General features: G+C 37.2%; 1 protein-coding gene across 2 annotated transcripts in view; it reads left to right on the top strand.

The window, feature by feature from the left end:
• The window catches only part of pld2 (phospholipase D2), a 78135-nt gene that overhangs the window by 29474 nt on the left and 26597 nt on the right, over positions 1-22064 (top strand). For both annotated transcript variants that reach the window (XM_049475192.1, XM_049475187.1), the window contains exons 2-17: positions 9794-9923; positions 10881-11008; positions 11439-11581; positions 12547-12640; positions 13128-13193; positions 13865-13923; positions 14282-14416; positions 15419-15529; positions 16131-16274; positions 17122-17205; positions 17629-17707; positions 17840-17950; positions 19520-19717; positions 19856-20024; positions 21729-21847; positions 21935-22048. In XM_049475192.1, coding sequence (XP_049331149.1) covers positions 9821-9923; positions 10881-11008; positions 11439-11581; positions 12547-12640; positions 13128-13193; positions 13865-13923; positions 14282-14416; positions 15419-15529; positions 16131-16274; positions 17122-17205; positions 17629-17707; positions 17840-17950; positions 19520-19717; positions 19856-20024; positions 21729-21847; positions 21935-22048 — 1857 coding nt within the window. In that variant the 5' untranslated portion in view covers positions 9794-9820. The remainder of the gene's footprint in view (positions 1-9793; positions 9924-10880; positions 11009-11438; positions 11582-12546; positions 12641-13127; positions 13194-13864; positions 13924-14281; positions 14417-15418; positions 15530-16130; positions 16275-17121; positions 17206-17628; positions 17708-17839; positions 17951-19519; positions 19718-19855; positions 20025-21728; positions 21848-21934; positions 22049-22064) is intronic.

Below are 22064 nucleotides of genomic sequence, written 5' to 3'. Positions count from 1 at the left end.
CGGCTATAGAAGCACATAATTCCTGATACCAAACTCGTTCAGTTGATTCACAGAAATCGGATGGATATTTGATATTGCTTGGATAGTGCTTGGGGTGATTTGTTGGAAATACAAAAGCCTGCAAAAAGTGAGTTTTGCATATTATGTCCCATTTAAAGTTAAACATGCTCATTTCCAAAAACTGATAACTTTAAACTGATAACCCAATATGTACATGTGTGAATGACCCCAGGGCATTACACAAATATAAGCCATTAGTGGGAGAGGTAATAATCTTCCTAGTGTAGTGTCTTTACTAGAATATTAAAAAAATAGTTAGAAATTAAAGCTCAACACAGTTAAATGATGTGTTAGGCAGAGTTTATGAGGACAGGCCACTGTTACTGTAATTTCCAAAGGATCTGAATCTAGGCCTTTTTCTCAGTCCTGTGTTTCTGTGTTTCACCACTAGGGTGTGTTGCTGCTTTTGTTAAAACATATATTTAAATTTGCTCACCCAGCCTGATCCCCTGTCTGTAATGTAGGGAACAGAAAGATGCTTCAGGAACATCATGTCTGCTTTTACTCTCCTGCGTTCGTCTGTGGTTCTGCAGACTCTCCACAGCCTATAACTCTGGTTTCAGTCTCTTCAGTGTCTGTCAGAACATCAGCAGATTCACTGAATATGCAGAACCCAGGCAGGCAGTGTATGTGTTTAGCTGTCTGTCCTCATCTGTTGACCTTTTACCTCATACTGTACATCCTCTGCTTTGTTTACTCCAGTACACTGCATGCTGTGTGGGTAACTAATGAAATATTAAAGTGTCTTTAATTAATAAAATTGATTTAATTAAGTGTGGAGTTGAGCAGCGAATTGTCTTCTACAGATTGATCACACTTTTATTAATGTCCACCCAGTTACAGTATACCTGTGTGCTATTCTCTAATGTAAAATACAGTTAATTTCTGGTTACTTTTATGTGCAATATCCCCATTTATCATGTATAGCATATTCTATTCTGTTTAATGTCATTATGCACAATATCACTGATCACTGCTTATCACAGTGTAACACTAATATACTGGACAACCATGTTATCCTGTAATCTTATAGTAGTCTTTTTGCTAACATTTTACAGTAGGCGTACATTAATTACCTTATAACAGAATATCTCAACTCAAATTATTAATTGACATGACATGACAAACATACATAAACATAAATAGTGTAGTTATGTTTAATAATTAACCATTTAAAAATGTTATTACTCTTATTAGCAATGTTAATTGTACAGTATTTCTTCTTTTTTTCCATTTTTTCCCACATTGAAAACGTCTGGAATATATTCAGGAGGAAGATGAATGATCACAAGCCATCAAATCAAACTGAACTGCTTGAAGTTGTGGCTTAAATTATCCAAAATCAGTGTGTAAGGCTGGTGGAGGAGAACATGTCAAGATGCATGAAAACTGTAATTAAAAACCAGGGTTATTCCAGCAAATATTAATTTCTGAACTTGAAATAAATACGCAGAGCTTCCAGACCTCAAATAATGCAAAGAAAACAAGTTCATATCATAAAGGTGTGTTATTTCAGCCATTTCTCATTTTCTGCAAATAAATGCTCTAAATGACAATATTTAGGGTTCAAGCACCGAAGGTGCGTAGAACCCTATTGTTTTTGCTAAGATTTTTCTTCTTCTTATTATTAGGGTTCAAGCACCGAAGGTGCGTAGAACCCTATTGTTTTTGCTAAGATTTTTCTTATTATTATTATTATTCTTTTTCTCCTGTAAAAACAGTTGTGCAGCCTAAACCGTAAGTCATAGAGAAATGAAACTTGGTAGGTAGATGTAGGATCAGTGCATCTCGGTGGACAACAAAAATGGCACCGATTGGTCAAGTGGTGGCGCTATAAACAAGGAAATTCATTTTTCACAATTTTCTCAATAACTCAAAAACCATAAGACCTACATTCAAAATTCTTTGTTTGATGGATTCCTTGGGTCAATACCTACAACTTTCCAATTTGGACCATGCACTTCCGTCTATATAGATTTTTTGCTAATTTGCATAATATGCAAAACATACTTTTGCGAACTAGTCCTAGGAATTTTGATCAATCCTGGCATGTTTGGTATCAAAACACTCGTGAGAGCATGGCCTTCAATATTCATTAAGAAAAAGTTGAAATTTGTAAACAATATGGCCACCATATGCAAATTAGTCCTTCCGGATATATGCCCCATTCACTTCAATTGTTAAATTTGGAACACTGTTTCTCAGCAACCGTGCAACCTAGCAAGCTGAAACTTTGCATGCAGAATCTGTCATACAGCCTCTAAAGGATGTTCAAAGGGCAACTTAATCAATCAACATGGCTGAACACCATCAGCCAATCAGCATTCAGCAGACATTTTGGCAGGCTGAATGTTGCCCAATCTGGATGACACTTGGCAGTTATGTTCAGGTGGAGACGCTGTAGTGACCTGCAAATTGCTGAAACAATCCGACCACTGGGGGGCGCTGTTCCAACAAATCGAATACATGTCAATCATACTATACTATTTTGACATCTAAATGTTTGTGCCATATTTAGTACAGTGGCTCTGACAAATTTGTCAATACAACTATGTTTAAAAAGTGCTTTGTTTATTCAGAACTGCTAATTGTTTGAAAATAGCAATATTGATACTAGTCTCTGGATATTTGGCCTATCACCGCCATTTCAGACTTGTTGCACACTGTAGAGTCTCTAGGTTAAGATTCAATAAAAACATTTGTGAAAATTTCACATACAATAGTGTCCAGGCATCAAGCAGTCTGAGCGTCCTTGAAATTTTCAACCTAAATTGCTGTAACTCTGCAGTATTTGCTGTAATCTCACAATGTCAAAGACCTCTGTACAATATCACTCTGATGAAGCGCCATTTAATACAGAACTAGATTTAGAATATATTTGTAATTACATGTCATATCAGAACATGCACTCCTTTGTGCCTCTTCTCAACATTAATAACAGGTGAAAGACTTTTGATAATTTCTCAATGTGACAGAGTGTCTCCAATTGTGTTACACCTTCTTACACATCACCATCCTATGCTCTAGTAGGCACCATTGTGCCAGTTGCTGTTTGATGAAGCGCCATTTAATTCAGAACTAGATTTAGAATAACTTTGTAATTACATGTCATGTCAGACAATGAACTCATTTGTGTTAATGTAAACTTGTTTGGTAAAACATTTCAGCTTGTTTTGCAAAGGTCAAAAGGTCAATCTGAACACCACTTTGTAAACATTCTGGTTGAAACCACCTGATCAATACCAATAACATGTAGACACATTTTGACTAGATCTAACTCACTTGATGAATATCCTACAAACTTCACTAGATTGACATTACAATTACAATTTACAATTTAAGCACTGATCACGTTGAAAGGCTTCTGCTCAACATTAATAACAGGTGAAAATTTTTTAATAATCTCTAAATGTGACAGGGCATCTCCAATCATATTAGCCCTTTTTACACATCACCATTCAGTTCTCTAGTATGCACCATTGTGCCAGTTGGTGCTTGAACCCGATGATTGCCGCTTGCGGCTATATTTATTATTATTATTATTATTATTATTATTCTTTTTCTCCTGTAAAAACAGTTGTGCAGCCTAAACCGTAAGTCATAGAGAAATGAAACTTGGTAGGTAGATGTAGGATCAGTGCATCTCGGTGGACAACAAAAATGGCACCGATTGGTCAAGTGGTGGCGCTATAAACAAGGAAATTCATTTTTCACAATTTTCTCAATAACTCAAAAACCATAAGACCTACATTCAAAATTCTTTTTTTGCTGGATTCCTTGGGTCAATACCAACAACTTTCCAATTTGGACCATGCACTTCCGTCTATATAGATTTTGTGCTAATTTGCATAATATGCAAAACCTACTTTTGCAAACTAGTCCTAGGATTTTTGACCAATCCTGGCATGTTTGGTATCAAAACACTCGTGAGAGCATGCGCTTCAATATTCATTAAGAAAAAGTTGAAATATGTAAACAATATGGCCGCCATATGCAAATTAGTCCTTCCGGATATATGCCCCATTCACTTCAAGAGGTAAATTTGGAGCACTGTTTCTCAGCAACCGTGCAACCTAGCAAGTTGAAACTTTGCATGCAGAATCTAACATACAGCCTCTAAAGGATGTTCAAAGGGCAACTTAATCAATCAACATGGCTGAACACCATCAGCCAATCAGCATTCAGCAGACATTTTGGCAGGCTGAACGTTGCCCAATCTGGATGATATTTGGCAGTTATGTTCAGGTGGAGACACTGTAGTGACCTGCAAAGTGCTGAAACAATCCGCCCACTGGGGGGCGCTGTTCCAAAAAAACGAGTATATGTCAATCATGCTGTACTATTTTGACATCTAATTGTTTTTGCCATATTTAGTACAGTGGCTCTGACAAATTTCTCAATACAACTATGTTTAAAAAGTGCTTTGTTCATTCATAATTGCTAATTGTTTGAAAATAGCTATATTGAAACTACTCTCTGGATATTTGGCCTATCACCTCCATTTCAGTCTTGCTGCACACTGTAGAGTCTCTAGGTAAATGTTCATTAAAAACATTTGTGAAAATTTCACATACAATACTCTCCAGGCATCAAGCAATCTGTGCGTCCTTGGAATTTCTAACCTAAATTGCTGTAACTCTGCAGTATTTGCTGTAATCTCACAATGTTAAAGACCTCTGTACAATATCACTCTGATGAAGCACCATTTAATACAGAACTAGATTAAGAATAACTTGACATTACATGTCATATCAGAACATTCACTCCTTTGTGCCTCTTCTCAACATTAATAACAGGTGAAAGACTTTTGATCATTTTAAATGTGACAGAATGTCTCCAATTGTGTTACACCTTCTTACACATCACCATCCTATGCTCTAGTAGGCACCATTGTGCTAGTTGGTGCTTGATGAAGCGCCATTTAATTCAGAACTAGATTTATAATAACTTCGTAATTACATGTCATATCAGAACATTCACTCCTTTGTGTTAATTTAAACTTGTTTGGTCAAACATTTCAGCTTGTTCTGCAAAGGTTCAAAGGTCAATCTGAATACCACTTTGTGAACATTCTGGTTGAAGCCACCTGATCAATACCAATAACATGTAGACACCTTTTGACTAGTTCTAACTCACTTAATGAATATCCTACAAAGTTCACTAGATTTACATGTGAATTTAAGCACTGATCAGGTTGAAAGGCCTCTGCTCAACATTAATAACAGGTGAAAAACTTGATAATTTCTAAATGTGACAGGGCATCTCCAATCATATTAGACCTTCTTACACATCACCATTCAATGCTCCAGTAGGCACCATTGTGCAAGTTGGTGCTTGAACCCGATGATTGCCGCTTGCGGCTATATTTAGGGTTCAAGCACCGAAGGTGCGTAGAACCCTATTGTTTTTGCTAAGATTTTTCTTATTAGGGTTCAAGCACCGAAGGTGCGTAGAACCCTATTGTTTTTGCTAAGATTTTTCTTATTATTATTATTATTATTATTATTATTATTATTATTCTTTTTCTCCTGTAAAAACAGTTGTGCAGCCTAAACCGTAAGTCATAGAGAAATGAAACTTGGTAGGTAGATGTAGGATCAGTGCATCTCGGTGGACAACAAAAATGGCACCGATTGGTCAAGTGGTGGCGCTATAAACAAGGAAATTCATTTTTCACAATTTTCTCAATAACTCAAAAACCATAAGACCTACATTCAAAATTCTTTTTTTGCTGGATTCCTTGGGTCAATACCAACAACTTTCCAATTTGGACCATGCACTTCCGTCTATATAGATTTTGTGCTAATTTGCATAATATGCAAAACCTACTTTTGCAAACTAGTCCTAGGATTTTTGACCAATCCTGGCATGTTTGGTATCAAAACACTCGTGAGAGCATGCGCTTCAATATTCATTAAGAAAAAGTTGAAATATGTAAACAATATGGCCGCCATATGCAAATTAGTCCTTCCGGATATATGCCCCATTCACTTCAAGAGGTAAATTTGGAGCACTGTTTCTCAGCAACCGTGCAACCTAGCAAGTTGAAACTTTGCATGCAGAATCTAACATACAGCCTCTAAAGGATGTTCAAAGGGCAACTTAATCAATCAACATGGCTGAACACCATCAGCCAATCAGCATTCAGCAGACATTTTGGCAGGCTGAACGTTGCCCAATCTGGATGATATTTGGCAGTTATGTTCAGGTGGAGACACTGTAGTGACCTGCAAAGTGCTGAAACAATCCGCCCACTGGGGGGCGCTGTTCCAAAAAAACGAGTATATGTCAATCATGCTGTACTATTTTGACATCTAATTGTTTTTGCCATATTTAGTACAGTGGCTCTGACAAATTTCTCAATACAACTATGTTTAAAAAGTGCTTTGTTCATTCATAATTGCTAATTGTTTGAAAATAGCTATATTGAAACTACTCTCTGGATATTTGGCCTATCACCTCCATTTCAGTCTTGCTGCACACTGTAGAGTCTCTAGGTAAATGTTCATTAAAAACATTTGTGAAAATTTCACATACAATACTCTCCAGGCATCAAGCAATCTGTGCGTCCTTGGAATTTCTAACCTAAATTGCTGTAACTCTGCAGTATTTGCTGTAATCTCACAATGTTAAAGACCTCTGTACAATATCACTCTGATGAAGCACCATTTAATACAGAACTAGATTAAGAATAACTTGACATTACATGTCATATCAGAACATTCACTCCTTTGTGCCTCTTCTCAACATTAATAACAGGTGAAAGACTTTTGATCATTTTAAATGTGACAGAATGTCTCCAATTGTGTTAGACCTTCTTACACATCACCATCCTATGCTCTAGTAGGCACCATTGTGCTAGTTGGTGCTTGATGAAGCGCCATTTAATTCAGAACTAGATTTATAATAACTTCGTAATTACATGTCATATCAGAACATTCACTCCTTTGTGTTAATTTAAACTTGTTTGGTCAAACATTTCAGCTTGTTCTGCAAAGGTTCAAAGGTCAATCTGAATACCACTTTGTGAACATTCTGGTTGAAGCCACCTGATCAATACCAATAACATGTAGACACCTTTTGACTAGTTCTAACTCACTTAATGAATATCCTACAAAGTTCACTAGATTTACATGTGAATTTAAGCACTGATCAGGTTGAAAGGCCTCTGCTCAACATTAATAACAGGTGAAAAACTTGATAATTTCTAAATGTGACAGGGCATCTCCAATCATATTAGACCTTCTTACACATCACCATTCAATGCTCCAGTAGGCACCATTGTGCAAGTTGGTGCTTGAACCCGATGATTGCCGCTTGCGGCTATATTTATTATTATTATTATTCTTTTTCTCCTGTAAAAACAGTTGTGCAGCCTAAACCGTAAGTCATAGAGAAATGAAACTTGGTAGGTAGATGTAGGATCAGTGCATCTCGGTGGACAACAAAAATGGCACCGATTGGTCAAGTGGTGGCGCTATAAACAAGGAAATTCATTTTCCACAATTTTCTCAATAACTCAAAAACCATAAGACCTACATTCAAAATTCTTTTTTGGATGGATTCCTTGGGTCAATACCAACAACTTTCCAATTTGGACCATGCACTTCCGTCTATATAGATTTTTTGCTAATTTGCATAATATGCAAAACCTACTTTTGCAAACTAGTCCTAGGAATTTTGACCAATCTTGGCATGTTTGGTATCAAAACACTCGTGAGAGCATGCGCTTCAATATTCATTAAGAAAAAGTTGAAATATGTAAACAATATGGCCGCCATATGCAAATTAGTCCTTCCGGATATATGCCCCATTCACTTCAAGAGGTAAATTTGGAGCACTGTTTCTCAGCAACTGTGCAACCTAGCAAGTTGAAACTTTGCATGCAGAATCTATCATACAGCCTCTAAAGGATGTTCAAAGGGCAACTTAATCAATCAACATGGCTGAACACCATCAGCCAATCAGCATTCAGCAGACATTTTGGCAGGCTGAATGTTGCCCAATCTGGATGATATTTGGCAGTTATGTTCAGGTTGAGACACTGTAGTGACCTGCAAAGTGCTGAAACAATCCGCCCACTGGGGGGCGCTGTTCCAAAAAAACGAGTATATGTCAATCATGCTGTACTATTTTGACATCTAATTGTTTTTGCCATATTTAGTACAGTGGCTCTGACAAATTTCTCAATACAACTATGTTTAAAAAGTGCTTTGTTCATTCATAATTGCTAATTGTTTGAAAATAGCTATATTGAAACTACTCTCTGGATATTTGGCCTATCACCTCCATTTCAGTCTTGCTGCACACTGTAGAGTCTCTAGGTAAATGTTCATTAAAAACATTTGTGAAAATTTCACATACAATACTCTCCAGGCATCAAGCAATCTGTGCGTCCGGAATTTCTAACCTAAATTGCTGTAACTCTGCAGTATTTGCTGTAATCTCACAATGTTAAAGACCTCTGTACAATATCACTCTGATGAAGCGCCATTTAATACAGAACTAGATTTAGAATAACTTTGTTATTACATGTCATATCAGAACATGCACTCCTTTGTGCCTCTTCTCAACATTAATAACAGGTGAAAGACTTTTGATCATTTCTAAATGTGACAGAATGTCTCCAATTGTGTTAGACCTTCTTACACATCACCATCCTATGCTCTAGTAGGCACCATTGTGCTAGTTGGTGCTTGATGAAGCGCCATTTAATTCAGAACTACATTTATAATAACTTCGTAATTACATGTCATATCAGAACATTCACTCCTTTGTGTTAATTTAAACTTGTTTGGTCAAACATTTCAGCTTGTTCTGCAAAGGTTCAAAGGTCAATCTGAATACCACTTTGTGAACATTCTGGTTGAAGCCACCTGATCAATACCAATAACATGTAGACACCTTTTGACTAGTTCTAACTCACTTAATGAATATCCTACAAAGTTCACTAGATTTACATGTGAATTTAAGCACTGATCAGGTTGAAAGGCCTCTGCTCAACATTAATAACAGGTGAAAAACTTGATAATTTCTAAATGTGACAGGGCATCTCCAATCATATTAGACCTTCTTACACATCACCATTCAATGCTCCAGTAGGCACCATTGTGCAAGTTGGTGCTTGAACCCGATGATTGCCGCTTGCGGCTATATTTTTATTTGGAATTAGGGAGAAATGTTGTTTGTAGTTTATAGGATAAAACAACAATGTTCATTTTACTCAAACATGTACCTATATATAGCAAAATCATAGAAACGGATTCAGAAACTGAAGTGGTCTCTTATTTTTTTATATATATACACTACTGTTATATTGCAAATTTCCCCACTATGGGATTCTACAAGAGCCCAAAACCAACACCAAAAATACTAAATAGTGAAACTTCATGTCAGTCTGAAAAAATCTGTTTTTATTTAAAATCTTTGCAATTCTCCAAGCGTCTACTACTTAATGCATGTTCATTCAGATTATACAATGATAATTGTTAGTATAGAAACTACAGAACATGGGGGAAACACCATTAACAATTAATTTGTCAAAACCTTTTTTTCTAAACTGATTATTAAGTGACATTAAGTTATAGATGACAAAGGTGGTCATTATACTGTCTAAATAAGATTAGTTTCCTAAAACAAGATTTGCTTTTTTTCCCTCAGTTGACAACATTTAATAGTACTGTGTGTGTGTGTGTGTGTGTGTCTGTGTGTGTCTGCATGTGTGTAAGAACAGGTGAAAGTGTAATCAGCCAATAGCACCATGGCGAATCCAGAGGCAAATGGAGATAATCAGTGGTTTCACTCCTCGCACTGTGAGCGCTGTCTGAGTGAAGATCAGCTCGATGCCATCAGAAACAACAGCGGTGAGAGAGAAACTACAAACACAGTTGATCATTGCATTGTATTTTTATTTACAATTAAGTTAATTTACATTTGCTTACAAATAATCATATTGGTGTGTATAATTTAATAAAATAGAAGTAATAAAATACAGGAAGATGATAAATCTTAACTAGGGATATACATGGGGCCCATTCCCCCCCTCACTTGCCTCACAGACCACATGATAATGGTAAAATCCTTCACCTGGTAGCTAAGTTAGTGTGGATGTTAATAATCAGGTTTCCAACACCAAACAGCTAAATTACTTTGAACATGTATGATCCATTAAGCAACATTTAACTCAAAAGTTAATTCCAAGTTACTATTGCTATTTATGATCTATGATTTGTATAATACATATCTTGCACATTTTGAAACACTCCCTTACTGAAACATAAAAACATACAGTGTGGGGTAAGTAAGATAGATTTAGTCGTCAAGTATTAGTAAATCCTTAGAGTGAACGTAATTTAATCTGTGGGGAATCTGAAGCTTGGACATCATTGGACCTTCTAACAGGAAAGTGATCCCAAGCATATCTTTCACCAAGTCCACCAAGGCTTGGTTTCAGAAGAAGTCCTGGAAGATTCTGGAGTGACAGTTGCAGCCTCTTAACTTGAGACATCCATGCTTTTTAGGATAAGATCTCCCTGTTTGAATTAAAATGCAGAGTCTAAAAGACTGATTCGAATTAAAATTGCAAGGAAGCATATTTTAGGGTTCTGGCATAACATTTTAATATGGTTTAGATCAGGATATTGAATAGATCGTTCCAAAAGGTTCCAAAATACCTTATTTTTAAACCATTGTGAGTTAGATAGAGCTGCTTGTGTGCTTTAGATAATTGTCTTGTTGCATGACCCAACTGCATTGCAGCTTCAGGTTGTTATTGGTCTGCTGAGGTGGTTGTTGGTTTGATGTTTATGTGTTTGTTACAGATGTGCGGGAGTTCTTCGTGGTGCATCATCTGGATGATCTGAGGGAGGGAGACGTGTCTCCGCTGCTCCATAACACTCCCATCACCTGCAAAGTGGAGAACTGTGAAAGATACACTACTCGCTCCAAGGTGTGGTTTTATATATGTATATATATATATATATATATATAAATTTCATCAATCAACTATTTTAATGGAATAAAAGATACACTATATGGACAAAAGTATTGAAACATTTGTTTATGTAAAGTTTTAATCTGAAATGAAGGGTTTAAAAAGATTTTTTCACATCTACACTTTACATAAGTATCATTTCAAGTGAAAGGTCCTCTGCAGAATTTGTAATTCCATGATCTTGCTTGACAGTTTTACAGCATATGCAGCAGAAACACAGGTAGTTTAGAGAGTGTAGTCTGTAATTTCTGATAGTGTATGATTGTGTGTGTATAGAGTTCTGTGCTGGTTTATTTTTATATGCATAAGTGAAGAAAAAAAGCCTCTAAAATAAGAAATGACTTGAGTTGTGATGATCCTAATTTGTGATGTTGTTTAATGACAGGTGCGTGTGTGTACTCTGTACACGGTGCGTCTGACCCACGGTGAATTCACGTGGACAGTGAAGAGAAAGTATAAGCATTTTCAGGAGCTGCAGAGAGATCTGTACAAACACAAGATGATGCTGCAGCTTCTTCATCTAGGGAGGTGAGCATACACACATACGTTAACTCATTAACATACATATCATTCCTGCAAAAAAACTGCTCAAATGGGCTCAAATAGTCAAATGTCGATGTATGTAACATACAAAAAGTATCTACATTTAAACACACTAAAGTGTATATTGATTATTCTCCCAACTTTATGGCTCTTTTTTCCTCTTCCTACTTGAGGATATTAAAGTAATGATACAATATTTGAGTTAGGCATGTCACAATAACTATATTTCTTGTTTGGATAGTACATTAGGGTTTCCCGCAGCGCTTTATTTTTATGAAAGCCACCTTGACAACAAATGCCCCACGGCCCCACTTGCCCCGTATTGCAATAAGTGTTAATATAATATAATATAATATATAATATTTGTATATTCTATAATAGAATATATAAACAATATAACAGAATATATAAATATGGTATTGCATGATCAGAAAGACGCTAATTATCCAGCAAGTAACATTGAACTTTTATTATGAATAGTTTAGAAGATTTTTTCACCTGCTAAAGTCTTCTCTGTGTGTATGGAGGTATCATATTTGATGCATTGTATACGTACTGGTGACGTATGTTCTTATTTAAACAAACATGCAGGGAAACACAATGAATGATATCAAGACTTTCAGAAATTGTTGGTCATGTTAATTTGTTGTACAATATGTCAATATTGTAATTACGGTATTGTGACAGGCCTAGTTTAAAAGAATATTTTACATTTTTATTAGTTACATTACATTATTATACAGTAATAAGACTATTGGAGATTGTCCAGGATATGTGTGAACAGTTTTTAAAGTTTCAGTATTTCTGAAAATATGACGAATATTTGGTTTATCACTCTGGGTTTTGAACTATTTGCATATGTTTCACGACCACTTTACTGAATAAAATCAGTGAGTCATCTCATCTGTAAGATCTAAACGTGTTTGTGTGTGTGTGTGTGTGTGTGTCAGGTTTGCCATTCATCGACAGCAGTTGGACAACATGGGTGAGGAAATGCCCTCTCTTCATGGCACTGAGAGGATGAGGAGGACATCCAGCAAACCAGTTAATATGCACAGACACACACACACTGAAACATTTACAATCACTTATAACAGTCAATTGGTTCATTCTCTTACTAATAAATATGAAATATTATATTATTAATATGTTTAAATGGAATGTTTTTTTAGTTAAGCCCGGTAACTGGAGCCTAGTCAAACCCGGCTCATTCAAAGTACCACTGTAAACATGGGTACCAGTGGCTGACTGAAGGACGGCCTAGATCGTGGAACATTTGTTGGAATGACTATTTTGTTTCTTTCGTGCTAATAATGATAAATTAATAAATAGTAAAAATAGCAAAATAATTGGTGCAATTTAATATGTTTTATTGTGTTTATTACATTGCAATAATACTGTATGCATGTAAACTTGTAAAAATGAAATAGACCTGTATAGACTTAAACTCAGAGGGGAAATGCACCCCTACTTACATGTCACTTAAAGTCATTTAAAAGTCTGTGTGTCTGTGTTTTTGATTTGATTACAGAAATACCTGGAGGAGTATCTGAACAGCCTGCTGGAGAACACTTTCTGCAAGAACTACTGTGGAATGGTGAAAATACTAACATCATAATCATACACATTTTATTATATTATATTATATTTTATTAATTAAGTTCATTTAATGCCCCACTAGGTAGTATTGAGATTTTTTGCTCGTGGGCTCCCCCTACAGTTTCAGAGTGTAATAAATGTTTCAGGCCGATTAGTTTCTCTTTCTCGTTTTCTGGCTTTCACAGACATATTCGGTCTCTTTCCAGCTTCTGCGTGTGAGTGTCTGTATGTTAGTTTGTAAAGAATGAAGCAGTAGTCCTTGTAGAACTGTTAGAACTAAAGGTCGGAAAGCAGGTCGCAGTTCTCGCGAGCGTTGATTGCGGCCGCCTCGGAAAACTTACAGAATCTGGTTTGAGCTCTGAGGAGCTCCGGCACAGACACGAGAGTACCGCTATTCCTCTTATTACACCTCAATGCAGCGCTGCAGTGAATTTCAAGCTGTAATTTTACTTCTTTTAAAAGATCAAAAATCAAGGAAATCCTAGTAACAGATAGTGTATATGAATGCATTTAGTTAAAATTGTATCTTCCTGGGCTTTTAGTTTATATGTTATTTTATACTAAATGCATGTATATGAAATGATATTCTTAGATATTGTTAACTAAGCCAATGAAATCCACACCCACAACATGCTCAATATTAAAGTTTATATGTCCTTCTTCTCTTAGTTGGAATTCCTCTCTATCAGCCCTCTGTCTTTCATCAAAGACCTTGGACCCAAAGGCCTGTAAGTAAAGCATGCATGTGTTTTACTGCAACACCATATTTTTTTCATTTTTAACGTTCTGAACAACTCTTTTGAGTTAGATTTTTAACATACCATCAAACGTCCTGGTCACCACTACTCAAACCCTGCTGAGGCCAGCTGTTAGCATTGCGGCTAATCTGCTCCAGCCTTGCCAGGCCCAGCTGCTTTATCTGTTAGCATCATAGCTCCAACCCTGCTGAGGCCGGCTATTAGCACCGCATCTAACCTGCTCTAGCCCTATTGAGCCCAGCTGTTAACATCACAACTGCTATAATAATGCAATATAAATGTGTATTTTTGTCTGCAATTGTCTTTTTGCGCTGTGTGTTTGTCTTAGTGAGGGTTTTATTCTGAAGAGGTCAGGAGGTCACCGCATTCAGGGTCTCAACTGTTTCGGGCATCATCAGTTCTGCTTTCGCTGGTCTCACCGTTGGCTGGTGGTGAAGGACTCCTTCCTGCTCTACATGTCCAGGTCTGACTAGTGTTCCTTACTTATACACACACATAGACTAAGTTAGCACTGCACTATACATTTCTTGTCCCTTCAGATGTCTAGATACAGGATAGTGTTATATATTACATGTATGTAATGCGCTGTGTAAACACTATAGGCTATTATTAGCTTTATTCCTCTTTCTCAATTCACAATATCAATAAGATGCATTTTTCGACTCTAGTAAGGAACAGCGGCCATGTTTTCCTTTTAACTAAAAGCTAAGCTAAGTAAATAAAACTGTAATTCTTAAAGAAAAATCAAAGTCAAACAAGTGCCTGGTGTTAATCTACACAGATTTCTCTCCTGAAAACTATTTGAGTGAGTAATGCACTTCCATATATTTACAGTAAGTTTAGATTTCCAAATTTTCACTAATGCTGGGTGCATTAGGGAAATCACTAGCGCTAGTGGGACGTAAATCCCACCCAATAGCACTACACTGAGGCTACAGTCCAATATACTCGCCTCTGGATGGCGAAAGAGCTAGCGCTTAGCGACTAATGCTAATACTACTGCAGTCTCTATGCTAGAGAACTAAACTGAAGGTCCACTTTAGACCCTCACATGCCTGTTGCAGGGGCTTTTGTTGATAGATGGGGGTCTATGCAATTTGACACCATACTTTTTCACGTAAAAAAAAAAACTGATTGAATTAACTTTACGAAACTTACATCTTGAAAATCTCTTTTTTTTTTTTTTACTCAAATACTGTTGTGAACTGCTTTCAGCACAGTGTCCTCTGTCAAATTATGTAAAATGTCTCCTAGTTATGGGTTTACAATATAAATGTCAATCACAATAAGATGTTAAAGATCAGTTATTGTGATGACCCTCGATGTTCAATATTGGTGCATCTCATTGGGTCATTTGTATCTCTACAGAATAACGGCTACAGTTCCCATTTATGTCATTCCAGGCAGATGCCCTGCACTTTTTGCTGTGGTGTAATGTAGCTGTAACTGGTTGTTTTTTGGACAGGGATCCTGGCCTGGTGTCCTTCGTGCTGCTGTTTGACCCCGAGCTGAAGGTTCTGGTGGGCAGCTGTTACACTGACACCAAACACGGAGTGTGCATCGAGAACTTCAGCAGGTACACAAACACTGGTGTGGAGAGACAGTCAGTAATCTTCTGTTTGAATCGAAATGTAGTTTATTTTTTATTTGTCTTAAATAATTAAATTAATTATAGTAGGCTATAAGGGCTAAATAAACTGCAGTCTTCAGCATGAAGTAGTCAAAAGGTTTTACATATAAAACCTATGTAGAAGAAACAGTGCTCAGCAGGTGTCCCACGTCATATAAAAAAAAGCGCAGAGAAAGTGAAACTCCTAACATCTGTGATTTGATAGACCATCACAAGGTCTGCTAGACCACCGCAACAGCCCATTTCAGATAAACAGCACATAAAACCGTTATAAGGAGGACGGGGGATGTAGAGCTCTGTGTCTTAAAGGATGTGGAGTTAATGAACTTAGAAAAATAATGAACTAAATGTAGTTGAAGCTGCATGAGGTGCAAAAAGCATAAATGCTGCAACTTCTTAGACTGAACTGTGAAGCTATGCAAATAGCTCTAGAGGTTAGGATATGAGAGATGGACCTTTACCTCATAGAATAAAAATAAAACAAACATTAATTAGAAATATGAAAATAACGTGTGTGTGTGTGTGTGTGTCTGTTTGTGCTGTACAGGAAGTTGATCATCAAGTGTAACAGTTACAGACAGGCTCAGTGGTGGAGTCATGAGATTCGTGGTTTGTCTCAGAAGTGTGATTTTTTCCAGATGCACCGCTTTGAAGGCTTTGCTCCACCAAGACCTCAAACCTTCACTAAATGGTGTGTGTCCATGATTACATGTGATTTTTACTTCTTTCTCTCTCTCTCGTTCAGTCTCACTACCTGTCTTTAGTTACATGAATGGATGGATGAACTCCTTAGATGGATGTATGAGTGAATGGACAGATTCCTTAGATAGATAGATGGATAAATGGACAGAATCGATGGACGGGTGGATGGACGGATGGATGGATGGATGGATGGATGGATGAATGGATGGATGGGTGGAATCCTTAGTTGGGTGGATAAAATCCTTAGTTACGTGAATGGATGGATGAACTCCTTAGATGGATGTATGAGTGAATGGACAGATTGCTTAGATAGATTGATGGATAAATGGACAGAATCCTTGGATGGATGGATGGATGGATGGATGGAATCCTAAGATGGATGTATAGATGGGTAGATGGATAAATGGACAGAATCGATGGACGAATGGATGGACGGGTGGACGGTGGATGGATGGATGGATCAATGGAATCCTTAGTTGGATGTATGAGTGAATGGACAGATTCCTTAGATAGATGGATGGATAAATGGACAGAATCCTTGGATGGATGGATGGATGGATGGATGGATGGATGGATGGATGGATGCAGGGGTGGATGGAATCCTAAGATGGATGTATAGATGTATAGATAGGTGGATGAGTAAATGGATGGATGGATGGATGTAATCTTTAGATGGATGTATGAGTGAATGGATGTAATTCTTAGTTTGATTAATGCATGGATGGAATTCTTAGATTGATAGATAGATGGAATGGATGGAATCATTGATTGACAATTTGAGAGATAACAAAACCTTTTTGATTGAATGATTGATTGATTGAATGATTTATTTATAGGTATGTGAATGGCAGTGGTTATTTCTCAGACCTGGCAGATGCTCTGGAGAAGGCAAAGGAGGAGATCTTCATCACTGATTGGTGGTCAGTACACACACTCATACACACACATGAGTAGCTGCTGATCTGTGTGTGAAATTAGAGCAATGCTTCTATTGGTTGGCCTGTCAATTAACTGATATATAATCACATTAATATTCTTCCTTAACTCATTTCTGATGATTTAAGTGCCTTTATTTACTTTGTTCATCTATACAGAGAGTTATTTTGAGTTGTCTATATTTATGGCATGTCTGAGGTCACATTTGTTGTGTGAACAACATGTGAACAAAACAAATCGATTCATTTCTGTACCTTCTAGGGTGGTATAGCTTTCATTCCTTATTATTTAATCTCATTTTATGTCCATTTGTTGTTGTTATTTCACCTTTCTGTAAAATCACAATGAATATTTACAGTATGTGAGATCCTAATGTGTTATTTCTGTCTCTTCCGGTCTCTTCTCAGGCTGAGTCCTGAGGTCTACCTGAAGCGTCCTGCCACAGGAACATACTGGCGCCTGGACCAGATCCTCAAACGCAAAGCAGTATGCAGCAACTTGGACTCTACATTTCCTAGAATACATTGTTTACAGATACAATAGTTTTCAAAGTTCAGACATATTAATTTCTATTCTTGCTTCTCTTTCTCTCTTCCCGTCTCTCTCTCTCTGTTTCAGGAGCAGGGAGTGAAGGTGTGTGTGTTGCTGTATAAGGAGGTGGAGCTGGCTCTGGGCATTAACAGTGACTACAGTAAAAGGAAGCTGATGAATCTGCATCCAAACATCAAGGTGTGAACCCTGAACTACACCATTTGTGCTCTGATCTCAAAGAAACAGAACTAGTGTTTTTTTTTTTTCTCAAGTGACATAGAAAGGATGGACGGCAAAATTTCTCTTAAATATAAAGCCTCCACAGTGCCTCAGTGGTTTCCGTATTTCTGCCCATCTTCATAAGTTTTTAGTTTTCTCCTGTAAACTGACTTTCCATCATCTCTACTGTCCTGTGTTTGTTTTAGTCTTGCATGATTCACACAGTGCTCTAAATGTGCTAGCTAACATTTCTGGAGAACTTGGATCTTATCTTCATGATGTAACATTAGGGGTGTCATGATTTTGATCTTTCATCGAAATCGATCGAAATTATGTCATGGTCTCGAGCATCGAAGTCAAAAAGAGGATCCCTCCATCTAAGCTTCGCAAAGCACACGCAGTGCACTACGCAAATGGCACAGCACGCTGTAGCTCAAAGAGCAGCCCTTTCTCCAGAGAATGTGGACATTCTCATCTTCTTAAAGAAAAACTTCTTCTTAAAGAAATAACAGTTGTTTTGTCTAGCCTCAAATACGTTAATAGTTTTGCTACCTTAAGGAGCATCTTTCTCTCAGATAAAGTTAATAATATATATTTGTTAAAGAAAAAAAACATGTCCTTCTCAGGGACTGAAAAAGTCTTAAAGTCTTATTTTTCATGTTTAACTGTTATAGTAGGATAGAGTTCAGTTTGTTAAGGCTCTAATTGTTCTATTATTTTTACATGACTGTTATGTGCACACTGCTGGTACCAAAAGCGACTAGATGGCATTACATATATATCTTAATTAAATAATTTAAATTTGACCATTAGTGCCTAATATGGTTAATCACTTTGCATCACTTATATCAAGCCCACCTTTTGACATAAGATATTGTAAATTTAATTCATCAAACCAATGAATTACCATAGACTAATCTAAAAATGGCATAGGAAAAAAAAAAGAAAATCGAGAATCGAATCGAATTGTGACCCTAAAATCGGAAAAAAAAAAACGAATCGAGGATTTAGAGAATCGTGACACCCCTATGTAACAGTAAAAAATAAAGCGACATTTAGTGAATTCCTCTTCAAATATTTGTACTACTATCAGTTTATACATCATAGTAAAAACATCCACCAGATCAATCAGCTGCAGTAATTTTCTGGCTGCATTTGCTCTCACTTTGAGTTCACTGTTTGAAAGTCTTGCCTTTCCCTGAAATAAATATTCTGATTGAATTTACCAGCATATACGTAGGACATGATTAGGTGCCTTTGTCCTGTCCCTTCCCAAAAATTGTTAATTTAGTCCAATGTCCAATGAGAATATATTTGTCTATGCCTATGTTTACACATCTTATATTCACCACTAATGGTCATTTAAAATAATTCTAGTTTAATTGATTTACTACTGTATAAAAGTTACTTCAATTTTCTTTTTTTTTTATTTTCTTTTTTTTTTTTTTTACCAAATATATGTTTAGAGAATAAAGGAATAGAGAATAAAGGAATAACAATGTTTGGCTAACACTCCCATGTGTTTTTTTTTTTTTTGGTGTTGGCTAGGTGATGCGTCATCCTGACCACGTGGCCTCTGTGGTGTTCCTCTGGGCCCATCACGAGAAGATGGTGGCCATCGATCAGTCAGTGGCTTTTGTTGGCGGGCTGGACCTCGCCTTTGGTAGATGGGATGACAGCAGCTACAGGCTGGTCGATGTAGCTTCTTCCAAAACAGCCAATCACAACCCAAGACCAGTGCCAGAGGTCAGGATGTCATTAACGTTTTATATACTATATTATTTACAGTTTTTGTCCTTTGTTTCCATTGTTCCGCTTCTCCATTACCTTGGACACTTTTCTCACACGTCTCACTTTCTCTGGCTCTTTTATTTATTCTTCCAGATGGAAAGGGAAGACGGTTCTACTGTTCCTCTTTCTGGTGGAGATCCTCGGGAAGCTCCAGGAGGTCGTGATGAAGTGGATCTGAGCTGTAATGCTCTCCTGTGGCTGGGGAAAGATTACAGCAACTTCATCAAGAGAGACTGGACCCAGCTGGACCAGCCCTTCCAAGGTAACCAGGTCAAATGAAGAACTGCGGCCACCTTCCCCTTCACTAATCCCATTCACACATACAGTTTTATATAGATTTTTTTTTTATGTAAGCAATGGTGAAATAGTATTGATGACCTATTTTACACACTATAAGGCGCATTTTTCACACTATAAGGCGCATTGTATTATAAGGCACACTATCAGGCACACTATCAATGAACATCTATTTTCTGGTCTATTTTCATACATAAATTGTGCCTTATAATCCAGTGCACCTTAAAAACACTCTAAAGAAACACTAACACTAAGGAAATTCTAATTCAGCAAGTCTTGCTGAAATACTCACCCCTGAACAGGGAAATAGCCATTAGCAGCTAATGCTAATGCTACTCCAGCCCTGGTGCTGGAGAACTAAACTGAAACGCTTGAGTAAAACTGCAATTTGGCAGAGCAGCTTTTCTGCTTCTTACAACTGACTGGTAAAATTCATACATGAGGCGTACTGTATTAAAAGGCGCACTGACGATTTTTGACAAAATTAAAGGATTTTAAGTGTGCCTTATAGTGCGAAAAATACGGTATGTCACAAGAAGAGTCAGTGAACATAAGTGGAGCACCTCCACTTTACTTTCCTGAAGGTATATCCCTCATCCACTGGGTATTCCTGTGTTGTGCCCAATGATTATGGGCAGGCTCTGGACCTAACAGGACCCTGACCAAAAAGAAGTGATTATTATGGGGTAAAATGTGAACAGTTTTCAAGAAGTGAAATTGTACGGGGGGAGGCTTGTGTCTGAAGTGAAGGACAAAATAAGGACATTCAGTCTGTAGTAGCAGAACTAATGAAATAACAAATAATTATTACCCAGCCACCTTGTTTTTGCCTACATTACTAAATACAAAATAGTGTAGAGTGGCGCACCATTTGTAAGCATTTTTAGACAGTGAAAGTGAACTGTAAACTGTGTAAACTGTGTTTTTCTAATTGTTGGTTCATTAAAAATTAAGATAAAAATACATTTAGGCTGTATAATTTATATAAGTAAAAAGGGACAAAAATGATTAAACATGCAGGAATCCATTTTTTTCATTGCATCTAAAATCAGTACAGCTGAATATGACACAGTCATGTTGGAGGAACTGTGGCTGCTCTGATGGGAAGATTCCTTATTTTAGGAATGCATTAAAATCCATTACTATTGAAATTACGTGCAGGACACTTACAAAAATCAAGCCCGAATATTCCTGAGTCCTTAATGCTTTATATGGGAAATCTACCAGATTGGCTAGTTGGGACAGCTAGATATTTACCAAAAAGCAATCAGTCGAAAATGACTGCAGACAGACACTCCTACTATGGCGCTGTGGAGGGATGTTGTTATATATATATAGATATATGAGATGGAGTCCCTTACCTTTGTCCTGATATTAAACAAAGTTTAAATGAGAAAGAAATGAGGAAAATGGCTAAAGTACTTTAATGCTTGATTGCATCTAACTGCAATGAATATTGGATAATCCATTTTGGTGCAGCCTTAAATCTGTGCAGTTGCATCAAAGGAAACCCTGTAGTTGCTCTAGTAGACACTACTTCCATTTGTCTTCACTGTGCTGTTCATCTGTGTTCCATGTGCAGTTGCACCAATGCAAACTGTTCGTGTTTATTTAAGCTACTTTCCCTCCAGATATGAACGTAGACTGAACTGTACATGTTCTCTCACAGATAACGTGGATCGGACGCAGGTGCCTCGTATCCCGTGGCGTGACCTTGGAGCAGTGCTTCATGGGAAGGCTGCAAGAGACCTGGCACGCCACTTCATCCAGCGCTGGAACTTCACCAAGGTCAGAGGTTAAAAATGACTATTATTTAATTGTACAGAGGCATTGGGGTTGATTGTGGCTGATCTTGGCTGATGTGCTGTTTTTCAGATATTTAAGACAAAGTATAAAGATAAGTTCTACCCATACCTGCTGCCCAAGAGTCACACTACTGCAGATGCCCTTCCCTTCACTGTTCCTGGAACATCGAAAGCATCTGTGCAGGTATGTCATACAGCAC

The sequence above is a fragment of the Astyanax mexicanus genome, chromosome 1, assembly GCF_023375975.1.
Source record: "Astyanax mexicanus isolate ESR-SI-001 chromosome 1, AstMex3_surface, whole genome shotgun sequence".
Taxonomy (NCBI): domain Eukaryota; kingdom Metazoa; phylum Chordata; class Actinopteri; order Characiformes; family Acestrorhamphidae; genus Astyanax; species Astyanax mexicanus.
This window is presented reverse-complemented; position numbering and strand designations above follow the sequence as displayed.